The sequence below is a fragment of the Micromonas commoda genome, chromosome 8, assembly GCF_000090985.2.
Source record: "Micromonas commoda chromosome 8, complete sequence".
Classification (NCBI taxonomy): Eukaryota; Viridiplantae; Chlorophyta; class Mamiellophyceae; order Mamiellales; family Mamiellaceae; genus Micromonas; species Micromonas commoda.
Window position 1 is genome coordinate 991,331 of NC_013045.1, and position 22,415 is coordinate 1,013,745.

Consider the following 22,415-nt stretch of genomic DNA (forward strand, 5'->3'; position numbering starts at 1 on the left):
GAGGCCGCCGCGGTCGATCCTCCCCGCCCGTCGACGCTCGCGTCCATGGACCTGTATGATGACGAGTGGATGAACGCCGACCTCTCCGCGAAAGCTGCCCCGGAGCCCGTGATGCAGACCTGCGACGAGGACGACCAGGCGGCGATGGAATCTGTCCTATCGGCAATCGCCGGCGCCGAGAAGGACGATCGGGAGGAAGAGGTTCGCCGGCCGGCCACGCTCGCGTCGATGGATTTCGTCGACGACATGCTGACGGGTAGCGCCGGCGAGGGAGGCTTCGAGCCCGTGATGCAGACCTGCGACGAGGACGACCAGGCGGCGATGGAATCTGTGCTGTTTCGCTTCAACGCGCGAAACGAGATTGAATCCGTCGAGGAGAAGCGAAAACCGTCCACGCTCGCGTCGATAGACTTTGACGACGACATGTTCGTCGGCTCTGGCGACGGTGCCCCGGAGCCCGTGATGCAGACGTGCGATGAAGACGATCAGGCGGCGATGGAGAACGTCCTGTCAACCTTCGGAGCGAAGAAGCAAGACGCCGCCGACGACGGCGACGACGACGAGGGCAAAGGCGGCAGACGCGACGTCCTCGCCGGGTGCGTCGCCCTCCTCTCCGCGCTCGCGCTCGCGCCCACCGCGACCGCCGCGGACATCGTGGACACCGGCGGGTACATGTCCTTCGAGGAGCTCGAGGCCAGGGCCAGGGCGGCGTATCGGGCCAAGCGGCTCGACGAGGCTCGCGATTTGTTGACCAGGATCATCGGGATGGAGCCCGAGGACGGGACGTGGCGCGAGCGAAGGGCGCAGGTGCTCGTGGACCTGAAGCAGTTCCAGGCGGCGATCGAGGACTTCGACGCGGCGGAAGGCCTGTACGACAAGGATTACAAGTCGCTGGGTTTGTTGAGCAATCGCGCTCTGGCGCGGGAGGGTCTGTCGGACTGGAGCGGAGCCGTTCGTGACTACACCGAGTGCATCAACCTCTCGCGGGAGATTGGCGGCGTGCCCCCGTACGTCCTTAACTCGCGCGGAAACGCGTTGTCAAGCCTTGGGCGATACGACGAGGCCCTCGGCGACTACGAGGAAGCCGCCAAGACGTTCCAGGTGATGCACAATTTATCCGGCGCAATTTACGCGAGGAGTAACGCCGCTCTCACGCTCGCCGAGCTCGGTCGCGACGAGGAGGCGATCCACGAGATGGAGGCGGTGGCGCGGCGCGCGGCCGGGAGCATCGACATGCGCGCGGCGCTCGCGGCGATGCACTGGAGCAGGGGCGAGGAGGACGAGGCAGAGCGGGACTGGAACTGGGCTTGCGAGAAGATCAACTCGGGGGTTCTCACGGAGGGCGGTCCCGCGCTGGACGGTTGCGCCCTGTATCGCGACAGCGATTGGCTCGGGAGGATCCGGCGGTGGCCGCCGTCGATGGTGAGCAAGATGGACGACTTTATCCGGCTCAGGAAACCGAGCAACGCGTGAGCGAGCGGCGCGTAGACGAAACGCGATGAAAGAAGATTACAATTTTTCAAACCAACGCGCGGGCCATCATATCATGCCGGCGGCCTTCGCCGCCTCCGCCTCCTTCTTCTTCGCGCGCTTCTTTGCGTTTTTCTTGGCGTTCTTGCCCTGCCCCGCGGCCGGAGCGTCGTCGGCTGCGGCTGCGATCTTCTCCTCCGCGTGGTGTCCGTTGCCGTTCTCGGCCTCCTCCGCTGCCTTGCGCTTCCGCCCGGGCTTGTTGTCCATGTTGTGTTTACCCCAAGCCTTGGCGCCGTACGAAGCCTTGCGCTCCTCCGCGGCGGCCGCCGCGACCGCGTCCTCGTCCTCGCTCTCGCTCTCGCTGCCGTCGTCGTCGGCGCCGGCAGCCTTCTTTTTCTTCTTCCCCTTGTTCTTCTTGCGCTCCTTCTGCGATTTCTCAGCCTCGGCGAGGAACTCGCGCGCCATGCGCTGCGCCCTAGCCTTCACCTTTGCGTCGGTTTGCATGTCCGAGTCGTGCCTGTACGGCGCGAGCTTCTTCAGGGGCATGATCTGCGTGAGCTGCTTGTCGGTCATCGCGAGTATCTCCTTGGTGTTCAAGCCGTACATCGAGGGCGCCACCTGCTTGTACTTGAACCTGCACGGCATGTCGTCTATGAAATCCTCCGCGTCCAGCTTGTAGTACTCCTCCATCTTAGCCATGAGCTCCTTCTTCCACCGCTTCGCCGCGCGCTTGCTGAACTTGTTGCCCGCGTTCGGCGCCTCCTCGTCGCCGTCCGACCCCGCTTCCTCGTCGCTACCGTCGCTCCCGTCAAAGTCGTCCTCCTCGTCCTCGGCGTCGTCGTCCTCGTCGTCGATGTCGTCGCCGCCGTCGTCCACCCGCCCGGACCCCGTCGCCGTGAGCGCATCCCTGAGCTTCGCGAGCCTCTCGTTCCCGACCGCCGCGCTCCCCGCGCCGTCCACGCCGCCTTTGCCGACCAGGGCGGCGACCTCCTCGTCGAGATCGCCAAAGACGGGTTTTTCGAGTTCCTCCTCGTCCTCGTCGGGCCCAGCCTCGTAGTACTCCTCGTTGTACATCTGGGCCATGAGCCTGTCGTGCTCCTCGGGGTCGAACTCCTTGTTGAGGTTAGCCGCCGCGACGGCCTCGGCGCCGGCGAGACCGCCGACGCTGGCGATCTGCGCCATCTTTCGCTGAATCTCCTCGCGCTTCAAGTTTTTCAATCGGCGAACCTCCGCCTTGAGTCGTTCCTTCTCGGCGAGTTTGCGCTCCTTGCGCTCGCGCCTCTTGTCGCGGCGGGACGTGTCCTCCCTGCGAACGGTGCCCTCGATGCGGCGCGCGTGCGAGACGATGTTGGCGCCGTCCGGTTCCTCGAAGCGAAAGTTATACTTGGCCTCGAATTTCTCCGCCTCCTCAACCTCCTCTTCCGAGCTGGAGCCGTGCCCGCCGCCGATGATGTTGAGCTTGGTCTCGTCCTCCTTCCACTTCTCGTTCATGATAAAGTCGCGGAGGAACGCCTCCTCCTTGCTCGCGCCGTCCTCCGCCTCCTCGGCGTCGAAGTATTCGCCGTAAGCCTTCTTAGCCTCGTCTCCCATGCCCTCCGAGTCCGAGTCTGACTCGGCATCGCCCGCCTTCTTCTTCACCCGCAAGCCCCCCGCGGAGTCGGAATCCGAGTCGGAGGACTCGTCGTCGCCGTCGCTGCCCTCGGCGGCGTCCTTGAACGCCCTCTTGAGATCCGCCTGCTCCTCGACGTAGGACTTCTTGCCGTCGTCCTTTGGCTCGGCGTCGTCGGCGTCCTCATCTTCAAAGGCGCGCGCGCCGCCCTCGAGGAGCTGGTTGGCGACCACCTGACGCAGCGTCTGCTTCTTGGGCTTCTTCTTCTTGCCCTTCTTCTCGTCGCCGGAGCCGGATTCGGATTCGGAGTCGTCGTCCGAGAAGAGCTTCGCGTCGGGCTGGTAGATCGACGGATCTCGCTTTTTTATCTTCGCCAGTGCCCGAGCGAACTGCTCCTCCATCTTCCGCGGGATCTCCCCCTCGTCGGACTCGCTCGAGCTCGTGCCGGAGTCGTCGTCGGAGCCTCCGTCGCCGATGATGTACTCGCGCTTGAGCTTCTCCTCCAGCCGCTGCTTCTCCTCCCTGCGCTTGTTGTGCTCGAACCGCGCGGCGAACTTTTCGTTGATTGTAAATGAGTCCTTGGCGCCCTTGACGTTCGCGTCGGCGCTATCCGAGCCGCTCGACGCGCCGGAGTCGCTCGCATCGGACCCTTCACTGTCCGAACCGCTGTCGCTGTCGCTGTCGAACATCTCCTTGGCCTTGGCCATCTTGAAACCCGCCGCGCGTGGAGAGGTGCGTGAAGGAAATGACCATCGTGAAGCCGCCGCCGCCGCCGACATTTCTGTCGTCTCGGAGAAGATTTGTCACCGCCGACGCCGCGCGCCACAACCGCGGGACGCGTCGACCGTCTGCCGACGCGGGACTCCATCGGCGAGGCCCTCGACGCATCCCGTCGCGCGCAGGCCGCCGGCCAGTGCTCCTCGTTCCGCGCCGCGGTCACCGCGCGTCGCGCGTCATGCCCGCGTTCAGCAAGGGCACCAGGAGCAAGGGGGTGCACCGCCAGTTCAACTCCGCGGCGCAGGCGGGTAACGTGCAGAAGAGCAAGAAGGCCCGGAAGGATGCCTACCTGACCAAGGAGGCGTTCATGAAGGAGGCGCTCGCGCGGCACATGGCCGTCGCGGAGGCGAAGGTGCGGGCGGCGCTGAACCCCGACGACGCCGCGGCGGTGGCGACGGCGGGCGACGCGACGAGATCGGCCGAGACCGCCGCCGGCGCTCCCGCGGCGCCCGTCGCGACCGCGAAGCCGGCGGCGAAGACCACGCCGGGCGGCGGCAAGCTCCGCAGTAAGATCGGCGCGGAGTACATGCAGGGCGCGCTGCGATGGGAGGGGAAAAGGAAGAAGGGCGGCGGCGAGGCGGAGGCCATCGGGCACCTCATGAAGCCCCTCAAGGGCGACGAGGAGGAATACGGAGCGGGGAAGGGCGGGTCGACGGTGGACACGGAGACCAAGCTGCCGGCGTACGCGCGGGGGAAGATGACCATACAGAAGAAGAAGAAAAAGAACAAGCGGAAGAACGCGCGAGCCGCGAGGGGCGCGGAGTAGCGTGGCGAGGTCAAAGCCAACCGAGTCGTCGCATGTTGTACCTTCGTATAATACCTTCGTAACGTAGTCTACTGGTAGGGGTGTACGGTCAGTGCCGCCGGAACCGCTCGACGTCGCCCCCCTCGTCGAACGCCCGCTCGCCGAGCATCACCCGACTCTCCAGCACCTTCCCCGCCCTCGCCACACGCCTCGTCTCGTACGCGTCCCACCCGTCAATCTCGCGAAGTTCCTCCATCGACGCCGCGTTGTCCCTCAGACTCAGCTCGCACAGCTGGGTACAACCAACGAGCACCGACGTCGGCACCCCGCCCACTCCCACCCTGTTCCCGTCCAGCAGCAGCGACCGCAACATCGACGCCGCCGCGAGCGACTCGGGAACGGCGACGATCGCGTTGCGCCGCGCGTCGATGGCGTCCAGCTGTGCACACCGCCCGAGCGACGGCGGCAGCGAAGTTAACGCGTTGCCAGAGACGCCCAGCCTTCGAAGCGACGGCATCGAAGCGCCTTCCCCGAACGCGTCCGGAAGTGACGTCAGGACGTTGCCGTCCAGCGTCAGCTCCTCAAGCCTCGGAAAGCTCCCCGGGGCTGGCGTTGGGAAGACGGCGATGGCGTTATCTTCGAGCGCGAGCGTCGTCAGCGCCGGGAGCGTCGCGAGCGAGTGGAAAAAGTCGCCAAGCGTTTGGACGTCGTTGCCGCTGAGCCGGAGCTTGGTGACGTTGACGAGGGCGGCGACGTTTGGGGCGGGGAGCGAGGCGATGCGGTTGCGGTGCAGGTCGAGGACGCGGACCGAGGAGCCTGGTGCGGGGAAGGGGGGGGTGGATGGAAGGAGGTGAGCGCGTGTGGAAGGGGTCGGCGCGGGGCTCGGTGGGAGCGAAGGAATGGGATGGAGTTCCGATTCGGGGTTGGACGTACCGAGATCCCAGACGTCGCTCGGGACCTGCTCGAGCCCCGCCTCTCTCAGCCCGACGACGCCCGTCTTGCCCCACGCGGCTCTCCTGGCGGCTTCGTTCGCGGCGAACGCCTCCTTCGCCCTCCGCGCGCGCGCCCTGTCCTCGCTCGTCACCATCGCGTCGAGCCCATCTTTCCTCGCCTCGGCGAGTTTCGCCGCCTTGGCCGCCCTGCTCGCCGCGAGCGCCGCCTCCCCCGCCGTCATCGCGCGCGGCGCGCCCCCGCCCCCGCCCGCGCTCGCCATCAGCATGATCGTCGCGCGTCCGCCCCGCGGCTTGACCTGCGCGGCGAGCGGGAGGTCCGCCTCGAGCACCTTGCCCTTGGCGAGCAGCTTTTGGTTCTTCTGGAGCACGCCGGTGACGTCGAGGAGTTTGTCCATGAGGTGTCGCGCGGTGAAGACGGCGGCGTCGTCCACGGCGATCTCGTGCCGGTCCTTCCCGTGCTTCACATCCACGACGCGCAGCGTGTCGTCGTCGCCGGACGCCGCCATCGCGCCTTCAAACACTGACGAGCGCACGCGGATCTCACGGCTAACTTTTGCTCCAAAACAACTTGGACAGCTGGAGCCCTCAAAGCCAAGGGTGCCCACTTCCAATGCCTGCTACCCAAGCTACTAGTCCGCCTCCGCGGCGCATCGCTCGCACGCGCAGTCGAACGCGAAGTTCTTCCGCAGCCGCTCCCGTCGCTCGCGCCTCCCCAACCTCACGTCCACGTACGGTATCGTGAGCTCCTCCCCGCCGCGAACGTCCCTCGCCGTCTCCACCACGATGCACCCGTGTCCGTCGAACCTCTGCGCGCAGTTGGGCGCGCAGCTGTGATTGGTGTAGCTCGCGGACGGGAACACGCCCACGCCCACCGGCCTGTGCCCCCCGCCCTCTGCCTCATCCGCCCCTTCCTCGGGCTCCGACGCGGTCATCTCGAACCCGTTGAGCTGCAGCCGTCCCAGCGTACGGACGCACTCGTCCATCGAACACCGGCACGACGCCGCGAGGAGAAACCTGGCCTGCTTGGCGACCTCGGCGATGGTGGCGACGGCGTCGTGCGGCAGCTCGCCGTCGTCGCCGCCGTCCACGCCGCTCATGAGACCCTCGAGAGCGTCGTAGCCGTCCACGATGACGTCGCCGTCCTCGGCCGCGGCGATCGCCGCGGGGTCGCCGCCCGCGTCGACAGCGCGCCGCATCGATCGCACCGCCAGCGCGCGGAGCAGCAGTCGGAGGTCCGAGTGCGCCAACGTCAGGCCCTCCTCGCCGTCGCGCAGCCGCGCCAGCGCGTGGCACTCGAGCCCGTGGAGCGTCCCCGCCGCGCCAGCGCCGCATCGCGAGCAGAGCCTCGCGCTCCCACACGACGCGCACACCGCGCCGCGCGGCTGGAAACAACCCCCGCACAGGCGCGTCAGCTCCGCGGCGTAGGGCACGGCGAAGAGGGGCGCGACGCGGAGGAGCCGAGCGCCCTTCGGCAGGTCGCGCGTCGCGCGGAGAGCCTCGCCCTTACCCTCGACGCGATCCGTGGTGACCGCGTCCCACGGATCCGCGTCGTCCTCGCCGGTCATCCCCTCCTCGCGCGCTTCCGGATGACGGCCACCTCGTGATGAAAGAAACGTCAGATTCGCGTGCAAAAAAATCGTTACAACACTCACTCGCCGGAGCAGGTCGCTCACGCACTCGCGCCGCGCGCCCCGCCCCTGCCCCCCCCCCAACATTCACAACCCCCCCACATTCCGTCCGTCTCACGCCCTCGTCTCGACGTTTTCGTCCGCGTAGAACGTCCCGGCCGGTTTACCGCTCGCCGCCTCGTAGAGTACCCTATACGCGGTATCCCCGAACGGGTCGTCGCGGCGGCGCCTGAGCAGCCAGTCGATGCCCTCCTCGACGTCCGCCTTGACGCCGTCGTACATCGCCTGAACAGCCTCGTCGTCGTCCGCGAACCCGGTCTCCCTCAGCCCGGCGGTGTACACGGGCGCGCCGAACTTGAAGTAATACCGACGCGGGGTCTTGGGCACCACGAGGGGCTGAACGAACGTCTCCTCGCCGACGCCGTCGTCGGTGACGCGGGTGTCGACGGCTCTCGCGCTGGGAACGGCGCGGGATCGCTCGATGGCGGCTTCGCCGAGGCCGAAGGGCAGTCTCGCGATGTCGTCCGCGTCCGCCACGATGTCGACGCCGTCTTCCGCGCCGACGGCCGCGAACGGGACGATGACGGCGCCGTGCCTGACCGCCATGCGCACAAACTCGGGTTTGCTCGGCCAGAAGAGCTTGTACTCTTCGTTTCTCCTCTTAAACGCCTCGCGGACGCCGCCGGGAAAGAGGAGCACAGTCTCGCCCGCGTCAAGCAGCCTGTAAAAGTTCATACCGGACACGGGCACGGCGCCGAAGGTGGTGAACATGCCGACGCCGCCGGGAGCGCCGCCGGGCGCGCCGCCCTCGCCAAAGGGACCGGCGCCGCCGCCGGCTGTGCCGCCGCCGGACCAATCCCGCTCGACGAGTTCGCGAAGGTCGGGGAACCAAAACTGAAACCCGCCGTCCCCTTCCTTCGCATCCTTCTCCTTCTTTTCCTTATCCTCTTTCCTCTTCTTCTCCTCCTCCTTGGCCTTGGCGGCGGCGCGTGCGCCGCCCCCCGCGACGACCGGGTGCGCCAGCCCCCTGACGAGCGTCCCCCGCTCTCGGATAAATTCCTGCACCAGGAAACCGAGATCCGGCGCCAGCGTCTGGTGGTTGCCCACCAGGAGCACGGGCGCGCCTTTCGTGCCCAAAGGCACGGCGTCGATGCCCTGGACGATCTGCCCGTTCGCCTTGGTTGAGAAGAACACGGGCGACGTGATCCTTCGGAGCGGCTCCAGGGATTCGAAAGCCCTCTCGAGCTCCGCGGCGGACGGCGGCATGAACCCCTCGTCGTTCGAGAGCGGCGGCGGGTCCTGCGCCGCCCTTGGCTTGAAACCGTTCCTGGCCATCACCTCCAGAAGGTCGCACTCGTCCTTCTGGAGCGCCGCGTGCGAGGCGCCCTCCAGGACTTCGACCGCGCACCGTCGCATCTCCCGGCGGAGTCTCGGGCCCTCGTCGCCGCTGGGGATGAGCAGATCCTCCGAGCTCGCGACGCAAAGCGCGGGAACGTCGATGGACCGAAGCGCGCCGGGGGCGTTCACCACCTCGCACCCGGCCGCGAGCACCGAAAGCCGGTGCGCCAGGGTGTCGCGCGGGATGACCGCGGTCAGCGCTCCGAGCGTCGGAAACTGCGACCCCAACGCGTCGACGAGCGCGGCGATGGAATCGCCGATCACAGCTGGCGCGCCGCCGACGCCGTTGGCAACGATCTTGGCCACGTCGGGAACCGGCACCCCGAACGGGCCGTCCACCGCGAGCCCCGACGCCTTGGCACCCCTCGCCACGGCGTCGAGCCCGCCGGTGATGAGCGCGGCGGGTTCGAAGAGCACCGGCGCCAACGCGTAAGGTACGCCGCCGTAGATTTCCTCCGGAAGCGACGGGAGCAGCGGCCCGACGGACGGCCACGGCGACCTGTCGAACGACGACGCCGGGTTGACGAGGACGAGTCTATCCACCAAATCCGGCCTGCGCAGCGCCACCCCGAGGGAGAGGAGCCCGCCCATGGACTCGCCGAGGAGGTACACGGACCCGTCCCTCTGAAATTTCATCTTCTTACCCTTTTTCGCGGCGGCGGAGGACGACGCGGGTCGCGGCTTCTCCCCCGCGGCTTCGCGTCGCGCGGTCTCCTCTTCCAGAAACGTCGCGATGGTTTCCACGAGCGTCTCGAAGTCTGACCTGTCCGTGGGCGGCACGTGCATCGCCTTGAGGTCGAAGCTTCGCTCCAGGCGGTCGAACTGGGTCGACGCGGCGAAGCCGGTTCCGTCGAGACCGGGGACGTAGAGCATGAGGGGCTTGGAGACGTCCGGCGGTGCGAGGGTGAGGTCGCCCGCGGACGGCGAGAAGAAGAGGGGCGGGCCGCCGCGCGTGCGCGAGAGGAGGTCCTCGACGTTGCCGGTGCGCGTTCGCTCCGACGCGGGCGTCGGCGTCGGCGTCGGCGTCGGCGTCGGCTCGGCCTCCTCGGCGCCATCGACCGTCGGATCTTCCTCGGGGGCGACCGAGGCTGCGTCCTTCATCGCCGCGACGACCTCGGCGTTCGTCGCCGGCGTCGCGCCCTCCGCGCCGCGCTCGTCCTTCTCCGCTGCGGCCTCGGCGTCGCGAGCGGCGGAGCTTCCCAGCCTCGACGCGACGCGCGTCCGGCGCGATGACGACACCCGTCGGCTGTTCGTCGTGCCGAAAGATGCCGCCGCGTCGACGACGACGCGAGTCGCCGGGCGGGCGGCGTTGCGACCGGTCGCGACGCGCGTCTTGGCGACGACGGCGGTCGCGCGGGCGGGGCATGCCATCGCCGCGCTCGTCATCGTCTTCGTCTTCGTCTTCCCGCCGCCTCCGAGGTGCGCGCAGGGGAGTGCCGACGCTTCGATATCGGATAGCCGTGCGACGTGTCGCTCTCAGCCACGAGTTTGGATTGCGACCGACCGCGAATTCGACCGCGAGCAGTGCTTAGAAAATCTTGGAGGGGGGCGGTTTGCGGCGCCACTTGCGCGACTCGCCTCGCACGCCAGCCACTCGTTCGACGCGTATCGCGCTCTCGAAGACGTGCGATGGGCATCACGCGGCCCCGGGAGCCCGCGAACCCGCCGCGGGATGCCGGACGCCGACTCACACCTCGCAACTCGATGTCGAATCCTTCGGTCCCCGGGCTTCTCTCGTTCTTTTTCTTGTTCCTCGCGTTCCTCTCCTCGCCCGCCGTGGCGCACCCAAACTTTCCGGGTGGATGCAGCGCTTTGACCGGACACGGTGTAGGGAGCTACGGTAATAATCCCGGCTACTGGAAACTGGAACTCGACGGGGGCAACACCGCGAGCCTGAACGACCGCGTAGTTGTCAAACTGTACGATAACTCGGACGGAGGATACCCATTCAAGGGATTCATCTTGAAGACTTCGGCTGGCACGCTGACCGCCAAGAGCTCGCACGCCGCAGCCGTTTCAGCGTGCACCGGGGCGATCGGGCACACGGAGTCGAGCGGCAAGACCGTCGCCGAGGCTTACCTGGACCTACCATCATCGGAGGGCACGGTGACGGTCACCGCGGAGGTAGTGTACAGTAAGACATGGGTGAGCGCGCTCACCCTGGACATCGAAGTCGTCAAGGCGTGGACCCAAGTCGGGAACGACATAGACGGCACATCTCAAAATGACCAGCTCGGGAATTCAGTTTCGATGAACACCGACGGCACGAGAATGGCTGTTGGGGCTCGTGGATCCAATACCTATGGTACTACAGGCGGAGGATACTTGCGCGTGTATCAGTACGACCAGACGAAGTCACCGGCGTGGCAACAGATGGGCCCGGACATCCCAGGAGGAGCTATTGATTACGAGTTCAGGGGAGAGATAGTGTCCATGTCGGGCGACGGCACGAAGGTTGTCTCTATCGGGGGAGCCTTTTCAGCGGCTGCGGTTAAGGTGCACGAGTGGAGCGGTGCGTCACAGGAGTGGACAGCCATGCCCGGTTTCCCCCCGGCTGAACAGAATGGGTACATGTACGCAGTGGCAATGTCTTCTGATGGCATGCGCGTCGCGCTTGTCAAGAATGACGTGAACGGGATAAGTGGAATTGGATTGTTCGTCTACGAGTTGGGTTCGGGCGGGACTTGGTCGCATGTAAATACATACCCTGGGCTCTCTTCCTCAAATGCTGGGTACGCAGTGGCGCTATCTGCGAACGGCATTCGCGTGGTTGTCGGGATACCAGAACACGGAGTGGTGCAGGTATACGATCTGAAGTCACCTGCAAACGTCTGGGAACAAGTAGGAGAAACGATGAGCGGCGGCAGCAGGTTTGGAACATCGGTGGCCATCTCAGCGGATGGGACTCGCCTGGTCGCCGGACACCCCGGGTCAATCAGTCCCAGTTATGAGAGTACATCCAGTACGGAACCGTACGCACGCGCGTACACATTGAACTCAGGGTCATGGGTGCAGCTTGGGAGCGATGTGAAGATGGGGCAGACATCAACTTCTTCCTTAATTTTTCCTTACTTCTTTGGGAGTTCCGTGGACATGTCCGACGATGGCTCGCTCATTGCCATCCGTGCAGTTGCAATGAGCGCGTATGGTGCTTCAGACGGAATGGCATCTACCCATCTTTACAGTCTGAACTCTGCGACGAACGACTGGGAAAAGACTGGCACCAGCATCAAAGCTGAAGAGGCTAACGACGCTATGCTCGGGCTGTATTTTAACCCTCGACAACTTTCGCTCGCCGGCAACGGAAATTACGTGGCCATCGGCGCGCCGGGGAACGACGGCGCTGCGCCCGGCGCTGCGGGACACGTTCGGGTGTACAAGAACCCGAGTCTGGCGCAGGGGAGTCCGGCGCCAGCGGCCCCTGCGCCACCGAGCTCGAACTCGTCGAGCTCCTCGTGTTCCTCCTCCCGCGCCACCGGCGGCAACGTCACCACCTTCGGCGAGTACACCATCCACACGTTCACGTCCAGCGGCACGTTCACCGTCACCGATTCCTCTCTGACCGAAGTGGAGGTGCTGGTCGTGGGTGGCGGCGGCGGCGGCGGCGGTAACGGAGGAGGCGGCGGCGGTGGAGCTGTCGTTCACAGCGCCAGCGAAAGCGTCGTTGAGCATTCTTACGCCGTTTCTATAGGCAGTGGTGGGGGTGGGGGTGGGGGTGGGGGTGCATCCCCGGGTGGTGGTGTCGGCTCGCCGAGCAGCTTCGGCGATTATGTGGTGATGGCAGGTGGAGGCGGAGGCGGAGACTGTTGCCCTGGAACATCTGGCTCAGCGAGCGGAGGTTCGAATGGAAACGCCGGTGGCTCATGGTACGTATGTCCTGGTCCGGGAGTTCAGGGCGGGGGAGGAGGCGGCGGCGCCGGAGGCCCTGGGGGCCATCGTAACGCTGAGTGTGACGGAGGAGGTGACGGGGGTGTCGGCATTCAACTCAACATTTCGGGTTCCCAGGTATACTATGGAGGCGGAGGCGGTGGTGGGACTGATAACGGAATGAGAATGAGTATCGGAGGGTCAGGCGGGGGCGGTAATGGAACATGGCGGCAGGTTGCTGAGCTGCAATCTTCCTCTCCAGGAACGCCCAACACAGGTGGTGGCGGTGGAGGAGGAGCACCAAATTTCTCGGAGTTCCCGGGATCAAATGGCGGTTCTGGTATCGTCATCGTCCGCTACAAGTCCGCTACCTGCAGCGACCAAAGCTGCGCCACGGACTACTACCACGACGGCGCGAGCTGCGTCGCGTGCCCGACCGGCTCGAACAGGCTGCCGGATACCGCGAACCAGTGCTTATGCCCAAAGGATTACTACCGCTCACACACACAAACGTGCGCCGCGTGCCCTCAGGGTACCACCAGACCCGCGGGAGACACCGTCCCGGGTGGCGACGCGACGGCGTGCTCGGCCGAACCTTCGTCATCGCCTTCGCCATCGTCGTCATCATCGTCGCCCAACTCAGCCCAAGACAAGAAGGCGGCGGCTGAGAAGACGCGCGACTCGATCCTCGCCGACATCACTGACGCAAGATTAAAGGCGAAGGCCAAGCTTCTGGCGGATGCCGCGATCGCCGGCGTGAAGGTGCAGAGGCTGACGGCCAAGCTGCCGGCGGCGGACGAGGACGCCGCGTGCTCGACCGCGTTCACCAAGGCTGAAATGAGCGCGAGCGACGGCGCTTGCGTGGCGAAGGCGGCTTCGTCGGGCAAACGCCGCCTCTCCGCGACGACGTACGATGTCGAGATCATGTTCAGCTCGGCGGTGGTGAGCGACGACGCGCTGACCAAGGCGGCCGACGCGCTCAAGGCTAACGGCGTCGAGGGCGTGACGTCTAAGACATCCGTGGACCCGATCGCCGAGCTCAAGGTCATCCCCGGCATCGACACGAGCAAGCTCCAAACGTTTGACAAGGAGGCGACGGAAGCGGCGGCGGCGGCGCCTTCGGTCTCGACGCCCGCGCCGCCGCCGCCGCCGCCGCCCCCGAGCCCACCGCCGCCAAGTCTTGTGCAGGACGACGATGACGCGGCTACCGGTCACCGCGGCGTCGTCGCAATCATCGCCGTCGCGGCGGTTCTCTTGCTTCAGTAGCCCTTGTAAAGCAAACTGAATTTTTTTCACTGCGCAAACCAGCCTGCCAGCGAGACGCGAGCCAACGGCCAACCGGTTCTCGGCGCACCATTGCAGGCGGCGCCATGGGAAAGCCGAAGTTCTACGGCGTGGCTCGGGGCCGCGCCCCCGGCGTTTACGCCACCTGGGACGAGGCGCGCGCGCAGGTGGACGGCATCAAGGGCGCGGTTCACAAGTCCTTCTCCACGCGCGAGGAGGCGGCGCGGTGGGTCTCGGCGCGAAATCCCGACATCTCCGGGACGATGATGACGGGCGAGGCGCGGCCGAGCGCGGGCGTTCCGGACCGCGCATCCGCGCGGAGCCCACCGACGTCGCCGGGCAAGCCCAGGGCACCGCGGAGCGCGAGCTCGATGGGCGGCGCGCGCGCTTTGTCCACCTCCGCGCGCGATGGGGGCGACCCGATCGCCGCCGCCGAGGGCGCCAACGGAAAAGATGACGAGGCACGCGAGAACGACGCCGCTTCCGCGCCGCCTCCGACGCCGCCGCTCGCCGACGGATCCTACACCCTGTACTTCGACGGCGCGAGCCGCGGGAACCCCGGCCCCGCGGGCGCCGGCGCCCTCATCCGACGCGACGCCGACTCCCGCGTCGTCTTCGAGATCGCCGAATACCTCGGAGACGACAAGACAAACAACGAGGCCGAATACATCGCGCTCGTGGGCGGCCTGCGCAAGGCTGCGCAGCTCGGCATCCGCGTCCTCAACGTCAAGGGCGACTCCTCACTCGTCGTCAACCAGGTGAACGGGACGTGGAAGGTCAAGACGGACCACCTGCGTCCCATGTTCGAGGAGGCTCGGCGCATCATCGACGAAAACTTCGACGGCGGCGCTTCGCTCGCGTACGTAAGGCGAGAGCTCAACTCCGAGGCGGACTCGCTGGCGAACGTCGCGATCACCGTGGGGTCGCAGATCGGCGCGGGGGTCAACGTCGCGCCGGGGGCGGACGACGGGGCAGCGTCGGGCGCGGGGTTCGGGGGCGGATCGGGGTTCGGATCGGGTGGCGGAACGGGCGGCGGGTTGGCGAAGGGGACGTCGAGGGCGCAGTCGATGCGACCGACGGATCCGTGGTGGGGCGCAGGTAAGGTTCGCGGCGTGCACGTCGCCGCGGGGCACAAGCGGGAGAGGGGGGGCGGCGTGCGAGTGCGGGCGGCGCCCGCGCCCGTCGTCGTCGATCTCACCGCACCCTCGGATGACGAGGAGGGGGCGGGGGCGGGGGCGAGACCGACAGCGACGGGTTCGGCGTTTGGAGGCCCCGCGTTCGCGTCGCTCACCGCGTCGTCGTTCGCGTACCCCGCGCGGTGCGGCGGCGGTGGTTCGAGGTCGTGGCGTTGGCCGTCGCCGCCGGCGATCGCGGCTGGCGCAGTGTCCGAAGCTCGCGGTTGGATAGGGTCGGCTTCGCGGCTGAGGCGTTCCGTCGCCGTGGCTGTTCCCGGGCCGACGCACGCGCCGTCGCACAACGTCGTCGCGGGGGCGTCGCGCGCGTCGTCGTCTTCGGCGGCGGCGGCGGCGGCGGCGGCGCACAGGTGGCTGCCGATACTGCGGGGGAGCGTGCGATGGATGTCGAGGCTGGTCGCGTGAATGAATACATGTAGCGTTTTGTGAAAACAATTGAGTTCACGAGAACTCGACGTTACTCGCGGCGTCTCCGTCGTTCGCCCCGTCGCGGTCGGTCGGTCGCTACCGCTTCCTCTTGTTCGCGCCCGCCGTCGCCGCCTTCGGCTTCTTGTCCAGGCACGCCGCCGAGAAGATCGCCCGCTCCACCTCGCTCGCGGTCAGCCCCACCTTTCGTCCCTTCCGCCTCGCGACGTCGCACAGCTCGACGAATGACGATTCGCTGTATCGAACCGAGCTGGGCAGGTTCCCCAAGGCCACCGCGATGAGGTCGTCGCACATGAACGGCACGGAATCGTCGGCGCACGCCAGCACCGCGGACGCCGTCGCCGGTCCGACCCCTTTGAGCTTCACCACCGGCTCGAGCGCCTTCGGGATGTCCTCCGTCCTTGAAGCGGATCTGAGCCGGGCTATGGCATCGCGCGTGGCGTCCTTGACCGTCGCCTCGGAGTGCGCCTTGGCGTAGTTGAGCAGGTTCGGGCGAACCTTGCCGCGCGACATCTTCCAGTCGACCATGTTCACGAGCTCCTCCGCGGTCATGCACGGCGGCTTTCTCGCGCGGACGTCGACGGTCAACCGATCGAAGAACCAGGGATCGAGTCGCGTCAGCTTCTCGTGGTTGAGCGCGTCGCGGCGCTGCGCGTAGGCGTCGAGCGCGGCGCGCCAGTCATCGGGCGAATCGCTCGCCCAGAGCGCGTTCGCCCTCAACGCCTCGGTCGCATCCCTCTTCGTCGCCATGGAGTGCCTCCTTGTGCGGCTCGCCTTTGTGCGTTCTGAAACCTGACGATGCACGTTTTGAAAGCGAGTGCCGTCTCTCAGCGCTCAGGATTGCCGCTCGTCACAAGTCGAAGCACTCCCCGACCGCCATGGAGATCGAGCGTCGCGAGGACGCCGACGCCGACGACGGCGACGGCGAACCTCTCGTCGCCACCGTCGACGCGACGGAGGGCATCCCGACGCGACGCGCGCGCGACCTCGCGCGCAGGCTCTGGTACCTCGGATGGTTCGGGCTTCCGCTGGCGTGGGTGTACTGCGCGTGGATGTTCTGGCCGCACATCGCGCCGGATCCGCCCGACGCGTCCGACGTGGGGCTCACCGCGGGCGTCGGGGACGACGACGCCGACGACGACGGCGGCGGCGGGGGGGGCGCGTACCCGAGCGAACGGACGCGGCGGGATCCGGTGGTGGCCAAGTACGCGGAGTTGTCGATGCGAGGGGCCAAGATCGCCGGGTCGGTGGTGGTGGCGTGGGCGGCGACGTTCCTGTTGGGGGGCGAGCGGGTGGTGGGGGAGACGCTGTGGAACAGGTGGAGCATCACGGCGCTGCCGCCGTTGGCGTAGCGGCGGCGGCGAACCCGGTAGAACGTAGTCACGCGGTAGCCTAGCAGTAACCGATCCTCGGAATCGCACTCGTAGACTAGTGCTAACAAGCGGAACATCATCTCCCGAGAGAGATGTGACCTTCCACTCCGCACCGCGCGCGACGCGTCCGCGTGTTGTTCGCCGGCGACGCACGCGAGCGAGCGAGGTCGCCATGGACATGGAGGCGCTCTTCGCGGAGATGCGCAAGGCGCAGACCGGCGGCGTAGACTTCGCCGCGGAGGCTGCGGAGAAAAGGAGGCGCGATGAAGAGGCGGAGCGACGAGCGCGACGGGGCGAACGCTCCGACGACGACTCCGACGACTCCGACTCCGACGACGGCGACGTGGACGAGTCCCGCGGCGAGCGCCCGAGGGGCCTCGCCCCCGCCGACGAGCGCCGCCTCCTGTCGATGTCGCAGGCGGGGCGCGAGCGCGAGGAGCGCGAGGAGCGCGGCGGCGGCGGCGGCGGCGGCCATCCCGCCTCGGCGGACCCGGCGACAGAGGCTGCGCGCCATCGCGCCGTATCCGCGCTCGCCGCCAAGTTCGAGGCGACGTGCGGGCACGCCCTCGGCGGCAGGTGGTGGTCGCACTTCGAGTCGTGGCTCTACGCGCGAAGGGCCGCGGCGACGACGACGAAGAAGAAGAAGATGAAGGGTGGCGGATACAGCCGCCGCGACGACGCCGACCCGGTCATCCCCGACCCCGAGCTCGCGCGCCACGACCCGGACCTGCACCGCAAGCTCACCGCCAGCGGCATGAGCGAGTACGACGCAACGGGCGCGGGCATGGCGATGCAACGCGCAGCCGCCGCGGCCATCGCGCAGGTGGCGCGGGAAGCCCCCGGCGCATCATCGCTCGAAAAGAAAAAGGTAAAACTCGCCGAGTTCGCCGTCGGCGGCACAGCTGGCGGCGACACGGCTGGCGGCACGAAGCAACCGATGAAGGTGCGGCTGACGTGCGGCAAGGTGAGCGTCGAGGTCAACGACGTTCACCTCCGCCGCCTCCGCGCCGCCTTCCAACGGTTCGCGCCTTCGAACCTGCGACGTCGCGAGGGCGCGTTTCGATCCGCCGCGTTCGCGTGCCTCGCGAGGTACTCGTCCGCGCAGGGCGCGCACTACAAGGCTGGTGGCATGCAGGCGTCCATCCCACCGTCGATGCACGACGCCCTCCGCGCGCACTTCGGCGTGAGTCTCGAGCTGTGCGCGTCGCCGCTCAACGCTCGGTATCGACGATTCTGTTCCGCGTATCTCGACGTCGACGAGGTTTTCGGATCGTTCGGCGATTGCCTCAAGTTTGAACCCGACGCGGGTTCGTTCGAGGTTAACCCGCCGTTCGACCCGGTGTTCATGGGCGCCGTCTGCGGGCACATGGAGCGTCTGCTGGCGAACGCGTCCGGGGCGATGTCGTTCGCGGTGATTGTCCCGTGCAAGCCGAACGACGCGTCGTGGTCGAGGCTCGTCAACAGCGTGTACGCTCGGGAGCGAATCGAGTTTAAAGCCGGGTCGCACGCGTACGTCGCCGGCGGGCAGCACGTCCGGTCGGCGCGCGCCACGCCGAGCGCGGCGGCGACGACGCTGGTGCTGCTGCAGAACGAGTCGGGCGCGAGGAAGTGGCCGGCGACGCGCGAGGCGATCGCCGCCGTTCGAGCCGGGTTCGCCGAGGGGACGAAGCGGTCCGCCGACGACGACGGGGACGATGCGGCCGGGGAGGACTCCGACGGAGACGGGTCGGGAGATTCCGACGCGACGGACGACGACGGCTTCGACGCGCGGGGCGCGAGGCGGCGGGCGGCGGGATCCGGCGGCGGCACAGCTGGCGCGGGGGGCGGGGCGATTTGGGATTTCGGGGATGTTCGGCGACTGTTCTGGGGCGCGGGAAGCGCCGGGCGCTGGGGTAAGCGTCCCGCGGGCTGGGTCGTCGAGAACGTCGCCGAGTGCATCGAGGATCACTGGGTCGGGGATGATCCCGAGGACGGCGAGGACGAGGAGGGTGACGAGGAGGATGACGACGACGAGGGCGGCGACGAAGAAGAAGACGTTTCGGGATCGGATTCGGGCGACGAGGATGATGACGAGGACGAGGACGAGGACGACTCGGACCTCGACCTCGAGGAGGGTGACGAGTACGGCTCCGAGGAAGAAGAAGAAGAGGATGAGAGTCAGGAGGAGAGCCGGGAGGATCTCGAGAGCTCCGACGAGGAGTCCGAGTCCGAGTCCGAGTCCGAGTCCGAGTCCGACGAGGCTCCTCCGCCAGGGAAGAAGGTTCGACGCGCTTGAGTCTTGGAGTCATTTATAAACGTCGCCTATGCTGATCCGCGACCGCGACCGCGGCGTCGTCCAACGACATCTTACCCGCGTTCGGTTGTGTCTGGAAGTTGAGGTGATTGAGGATATCCGTATTGTCCCCCGCTTTCATCCACCCGGTGGACGACATCGTCGGCGAATACACCAGTATGACTGCGCCGCGAACCTTCGCTGGTACCTTCGTATACACCTTGTTCAACTCAAAAGTCGGAAGCTTCGCGATCGCCGCCTGGGCGTGCTCGTTCACGAGGCAATGCTCGGACGCGGCGTCGAGGTACATGACGAGGTCGGCTTTCGACATCGTGCCGCGCGTCACCCCGGTGACGCAGACGGGATATCTCCAGCCCAAGACTTCGCGCAACCAGTCCTCCTCCATTGTGTAGTCCGAGGGCCAACCTCGCAATGGGGACGACTGACCAGCCGCGACGAGCATCTCGTCGGGTTTGCGCACGCGACTTTTGGCGTTCGGATACACCATCACCACCTCGTGCCTTTTCGAGGTGCGGTCCTGGCGCTCGAGCACGAGGTTGTCGGGTTTCACGTTGAGCAACACGTTGTGATGCGCGACGACCACAGAGAAACGCTCACTGTCGTCTCCTGGTTTTCCCACGACGAAACCGAACCGCCCGTTATGCTCCGTTCCTCTCTGCAAGCCCTCGATGCGCACGTAGCTCCCCGTCTCGAACGCAGGGGGGACGGCGCCCGAACCCTCCGCCGCCATGACGACACTTATTCCGCGCGGCAACGACAGGGGGAGGCTGAAGTGACGGATCTCTCGTGATATGACTCGGTCAAAGCTGACTCGGACTGTGCCAGCTGTCATGTGAACTTTCAGCCCGAGGCGAGCAGGTGGACTTGGCACCCCACTTTGGGTTCTCGTCAGCCTCTCTCCGCGCCAGGCCACGACGCGATGGCGAGCTCGTGGCGCAACATCCAGGACGAGGACGACGATGAAGAGGAGGAATTCCGACCCGAGGTGCGCCCCACCTCGACAATCACCTCGAACCCCCGCGGCGGCTCGGAGAACCCGAGAGCCCCGCCAGATCCCGACCCGAACGACGCGCGCCCCCGAGGAGGGGTGCCAACCTTCCTCCCTCCATCGTCCGACGACCGCGGGCTGACCGAACGACCCCCTCCCGCGCCCCAACCTCCGCAGTCGGACCGCGAGTCCATCGTGTTCCTCATCGACGCGTCCCCCGCCATGTTCCTCCCGGCGCCCGCGAGCATCGCCGCGAGCGGCGACAACCGCGTCGCGACGCACACGACCGCGGGGGGATCGTCCAGATCTTTCGTCGACGTCGCCGTGGACTGCGCGCGATCCGTGCTCCGCTCGCGCATCGTGTCCACCCCGAACGACCGCCAGGGCGTCGCCTTCTTCGCCACGACGAACGCGCGCGGAACCGCCGACGACGCCGGCGCGGGCGCGGGCGGGGGCGCGCGCGAGAACGTCTGGGTCGAGCAACGCATGAACGTCCCCTCCGCGCGACGCATACAGGATCTTGCCGACCTGGTGGGCGCGGACGGAAACCGGCGACTCCGGGAAAAGATCGGCGTCGAGGGTGGGGAAGAAAACACCGATGGCGGCGGCGACGGGAATCGAACCCGCGACGGCGTGGCATCGTACTACGACGCCCTCCTCCGAGCGCACCACGTCGCGAGGGAGATGCTCAACGACCACGCGCCGGGAGCCAAGGTTCGAAAAAGGCTCCTGCTCTTCACCAACCGCGACGCGCCCCTCGCGGGGGGGACGGGGGAGGACGGACGCGAGCTCATCAGCGCGTGGCGGGAGTTCCGCGACGTGCACAGGATCGACGTCACGCTGTACTCGCTCCCGTACACAGCTGGCGGCGGCGACGGGTACAGCGACTTTGACCCAGCCGTCTTTTACGAAAATCTCACCGCGCGCGACGACGACGACGACGACGAAGGACGAGGCGCGAACCCCGACGACAGAAACCCCGAGCCGTCGGGGCGCGAGCTCGTGCCGTACGCCGGCGGCCACGAGCTCGTCGCCTGCTCCGCCGATCGCATCGACGGCCTCTCCGCGACGTTTCAAAAAAAATCGCGAAAGCGTCGACGCGTGCGCACCGCTTCGCTTCGATTCGGATCCGACGAAAACGACGCCATCGCCGTCGCGCTCTTCGCCCCCGCCGCGGAGGCTAAGAAGCCCAAGGCGGTGAACGTCCACGCCAAGGACCTCACGGAGTTGCACGCGGAGACGAGGCACATCGCGAGCGCCGACGGCGCTTACGTGAGCCGAGAAAATCTCACCCGCCGATTCGTCGACCTCGGCGACTCGGCCGGGCGGGCGATACTCACCCCGGCGGACGTCGCCGACGCCAGGCGGGCGTGCGATCGCGAGGGTATCCATCTGCTGGGGTTCCGGCCGCGTGGCGCGATCGGGCGGTGGGCTCGGACGTCCAAGCCGGCGAGGCTGATGGTTCCCGAGGAGGAGTCGCGTCAGGCGGGTTCGACGGCGGCGTTTACCGCGCTTTGCGAGGCGATGGTCGCCAAGGACCGCGTCGCGATCGCGGCGTACGCGCGAACGGACGATAGGTTCGCGGGCGTTCGATGCGTCGCGCTCGTGCCCTGCGTCGAGGCGGCGGAGGCGGCGGACGACGACGACGACGACGACGACGACGCGAACGATTTGAAAATCATCGGTTTGCACGTCGTCGACTTGCCGTATCTGGACGATGTGCGGCATCCGGAGCTGGCGCACGCCACCGGCGGCGTCGTCGCGGGGCCGGACGCGATCGCCGCGGCCGAGGCTGCGATCGAGGCGAACCGCGTCGACCACTACTCCCCGCTCGACGTCCCGAACCCGAGCCTGAGTCGGCACTACCGAGCGCTTGAGATTCAGGCGCTGGATCGCGCGTGGACGGAATCGGACGAGTTGGAGGCTGGTGACGTGACCAAGCCCCCGGACGCGGCCGAGCTGGAGAAGCTTGGGATCAAGGAGAAGATGATCGCGTTCAAGGCGGCCGTGTACGGGACGAACCACGACGCGGAGGCTCTGGAAGACGCCGCGGCTGGTCCGGGCGTGAAGAGGAGCGGCGCCGGAGCCGGCAAGCTCGGCTCCGGGCTCGGGCAGACGCTCGCCGACATCGACTTCAGGGCGCTGGCGGCGGCGAACGATCTCGAGAGGGTGACGGTGGCGAAGCTGAAGGAGTTCTGCGCCGCGAACGGGCTCGCGGTGGGCGGCGCGAAGGCTGCGCTGTGCGAGCGAATCAAGGACCACCTCCTCGGATAGACGACGACGCTTTGACAACCTCTCGTTGGTTAAGAGTCAGACGACAACACGCGTTTTAATTAGACTAATGTCACCACACGAGCGGTCGGGTGTTGAATGTCGATCGATCGAACGAACGAACGACGCGAATCGCGGGG

At 67.0% G+C, this 22,415-nt stretch overlaps 12 protein-coding genes across 12 annotated transcripts; 6 read left to right on the plus strand and 6 right to left on the minus strand.

The window, feature by feature from the left end:
* The first annotated feature begins 725 nt into the window (after positions 1 to 725).
* On the plus strand, positions 726 to 1,486 carry MICPUN_108806 (predicted protein). Its single transcript, XM_002507957.1, has one exon. The coding sequence runs from the start codon at positions 766 to 768 to the stop codon at positions 1,471 to 1,473; it is 708 nt and encodes a 235-aa protein (XP_002508003.1). The 5' UTR covers positions 726 to 765; the 3' UTR covers positions 1,474 to 1,486.
* A 53-nt stretch (positions 1,487 to 1,539) lies between these two features.
* On the minus strand, positions 1,540 to 3,786 carry MICPUN_101993 (predicted protein; the record flags this gene model as incomplete). The annotated part of the gene is made up of 1 exon (XM_002508243.1): positions 1,540 to 3,786. One exon carries the CDS (start codon positions 3,784 to 3,786, stop codon positions 1,540 to 1,542), a length of 2,247 nt encoding a protein of 748 aa, XP_002508289.1.
* A 248-nt stretch (positions 3,787 to 4,034) lies between these two features.
* On the plus strand, positions 4,035 to 4,622 carry MICPUN_60882 (predicted protein; the record flags this gene model as incomplete). The annotated part of the gene is made up of 1 exon (XM_002507958.1): positions 4,035 to 4,622. One exon carries the CDS (start codon positions 4,035 to 4,037, stop codon positions 4,620 to 4,622), a length of 588 nt encoding a protein of 195 aa, XP_002508004.1.
* Positions 4,623 to 4,734: 112 nt separating this feature from the next.
* On the minus strand, positions 4,735 to 5,631 carry MICPUN_71908 (predicted protein; the record flags this gene model as incomplete). Its single annotated transcript, XM_002508244.1, has 2 exons — positions 4,735 to 5,417; positions 5,535 to 5,631. Coding segments are annotated over 2 exons (780 nt in total), but the record flags the coding sequence as incomplete, so codon positions are not given.
* Positions 5,632 to 6,183: 552 nt separating this feature from the next.
* On the minus strand, positions 6,184 to 7,119 carry MICPUN_60884 (predicted protein; the record flags this gene model as incomplete). The annotated part of the gene is made up of 1 exon (XM_002508245.1): positions 6,184 to 7,119. One exon carries the CDS (start codon positions 7,117 to 7,119, stop codon positions 6,184 to 6,186), a length of 936 nt encoding a protein of 311 aa, XP_002508291.1.
* Positions 7,120 to 7,296: 177 nt separating this feature from the next.
* MICPUN_84046 (predicted protein) lies at positions 7,297 to 9,681 on the minus strand (the record flags this gene model as incomplete). Its single annotated transcript, XM_002508246.1, has 4 exons — positions 7,297 to 7,989; positions 8,191 to 8,846; positions 8,943 to 9,202; positions 9,251 to 9,681. The coding sequence occupies 4 exons, from the start codon at positions 9,679 to 9,681 to the stop codon at positions 7,297 to 7,299; spliced, it is 2,040 nt and encodes a 679-aa protein (XP_002508292.1).
* Positions 9,682 to 10,284: 603 nt separating this feature from the next.
* On the plus strand, positions 10,285 to 15,329 carry MICPUN_101995 (predicted protein; the record flags this gene model as incomplete). Its single annotated transcript, XM_002507959.1, has 4 exons — positions 10,285 to 12,187; positions 12,710 to 13,657; positions 13,810 to 14,339; positions 14,661 to 15,329. 4 exons carry the CDS (start codon positions 10,285 to 10,287, stop codon positions 15,327 to 15,329), a joined length of 4,050 nt encoding a protein of 1,349 aa, XP_002508005.1.
* Positions 15,330 to 15,428: 99 nt separating this feature from the next.
* On the minus strand, positions 15,429 to 16,100 carry MICPUN_101996 (predicted protein; the record flags this gene model as incomplete). The annotated part of the gene is made up of 1 exon (XM_002508247.1): positions 15,429 to 16,100. One exon carries the CDS (start codon positions 16,098 to 16,100, stop codon positions 15,429 to 15,431), a length of 672 nt encoding a protein of 223 aa, XP_002508293.1.
* A 128-nt stretch (positions 16,101 to 16,228) lies between these two features.
* On the plus strand, positions 16,229 to 16,702 carry MICPUN_60889 (predicted protein; the record flags this gene model as incomplete). Its single annotated transcript, XM_002507960.1, has 1 exon — positions 16,229 to 16,702. One exon carries the CDS (start codon positions 16,229 to 16,231, stop codon positions 16,700 to 16,702), a length of 474 nt encoding a protein of 157 aa, XP_002508006.1.
* A 1,150-nt stretch (positions 16,703 to 17,852) lies between these two features.
* MICPUN_84425 (predicted protein) lies at positions 17,853 to 18,146 on the plus strand (the record flags this gene model as incomplete). Its single annotated transcript, XM_002507961.1, has 1 exon — positions 17,853 to 18,146. A coding segment is annotated over one exon (294 nt), but the record flags the coding sequence as incomplete, so codon positions are not given.
* An 840-nt stretch (positions 18,147 to 18,986) lies between these two features.
* Positions 18,987 to 19,346, minus strand: MICPUN_108807 (predicted protein). Its single transcript, XM_002508248.1, has one exon. It carries the CDS (start codon positions 19,324 to 19,326, stop codon positions 19,012 to 19,014), a length of 315 nt encoding a protein of 104 aa, XP_002508294.1. The 5' UTR covers positions 19,327 to 19,346; the 3' UTR covers positions 18,987 to 19,011.
* A 589-nt stretch (positions 19,347 to 19,935) lies between these two features.
* MICPUN_60892 (predicted protein) lies at positions 19,936 to 22,278 on the plus strand (the record flags this gene model as incomplete). Its single annotated transcript, XM_002507962.1, has 1 exon — positions 19,936 to 22,278. One exon carries the CDS (start codon positions 19,936 to 19,938, stop codon positions 22,276 to 22,278), a length of 2,343 nt encoding a protein of 780 aa, XP_002508008.1.
* Between the last annotated feature and the right edge of the window lie 137 nt (positions 22,279 to 22,415).

Coding starts and splice junctions, on each gene's coding strand:
- MICPUN_108806 (XM_002507957.1), top strand. CDS start 766: ATGGAGCCCGAGGACGGGACGTGGCGCGAGCGAAGGGCGCAGGTGCTC.
- MICPUN_108807 (XM_002508248.1), bottom strand. CDS start 19,326: ATGTCGAAAGCCGACCTCGTCATGTACCTCGACGCCGCGTCCGAGCAT.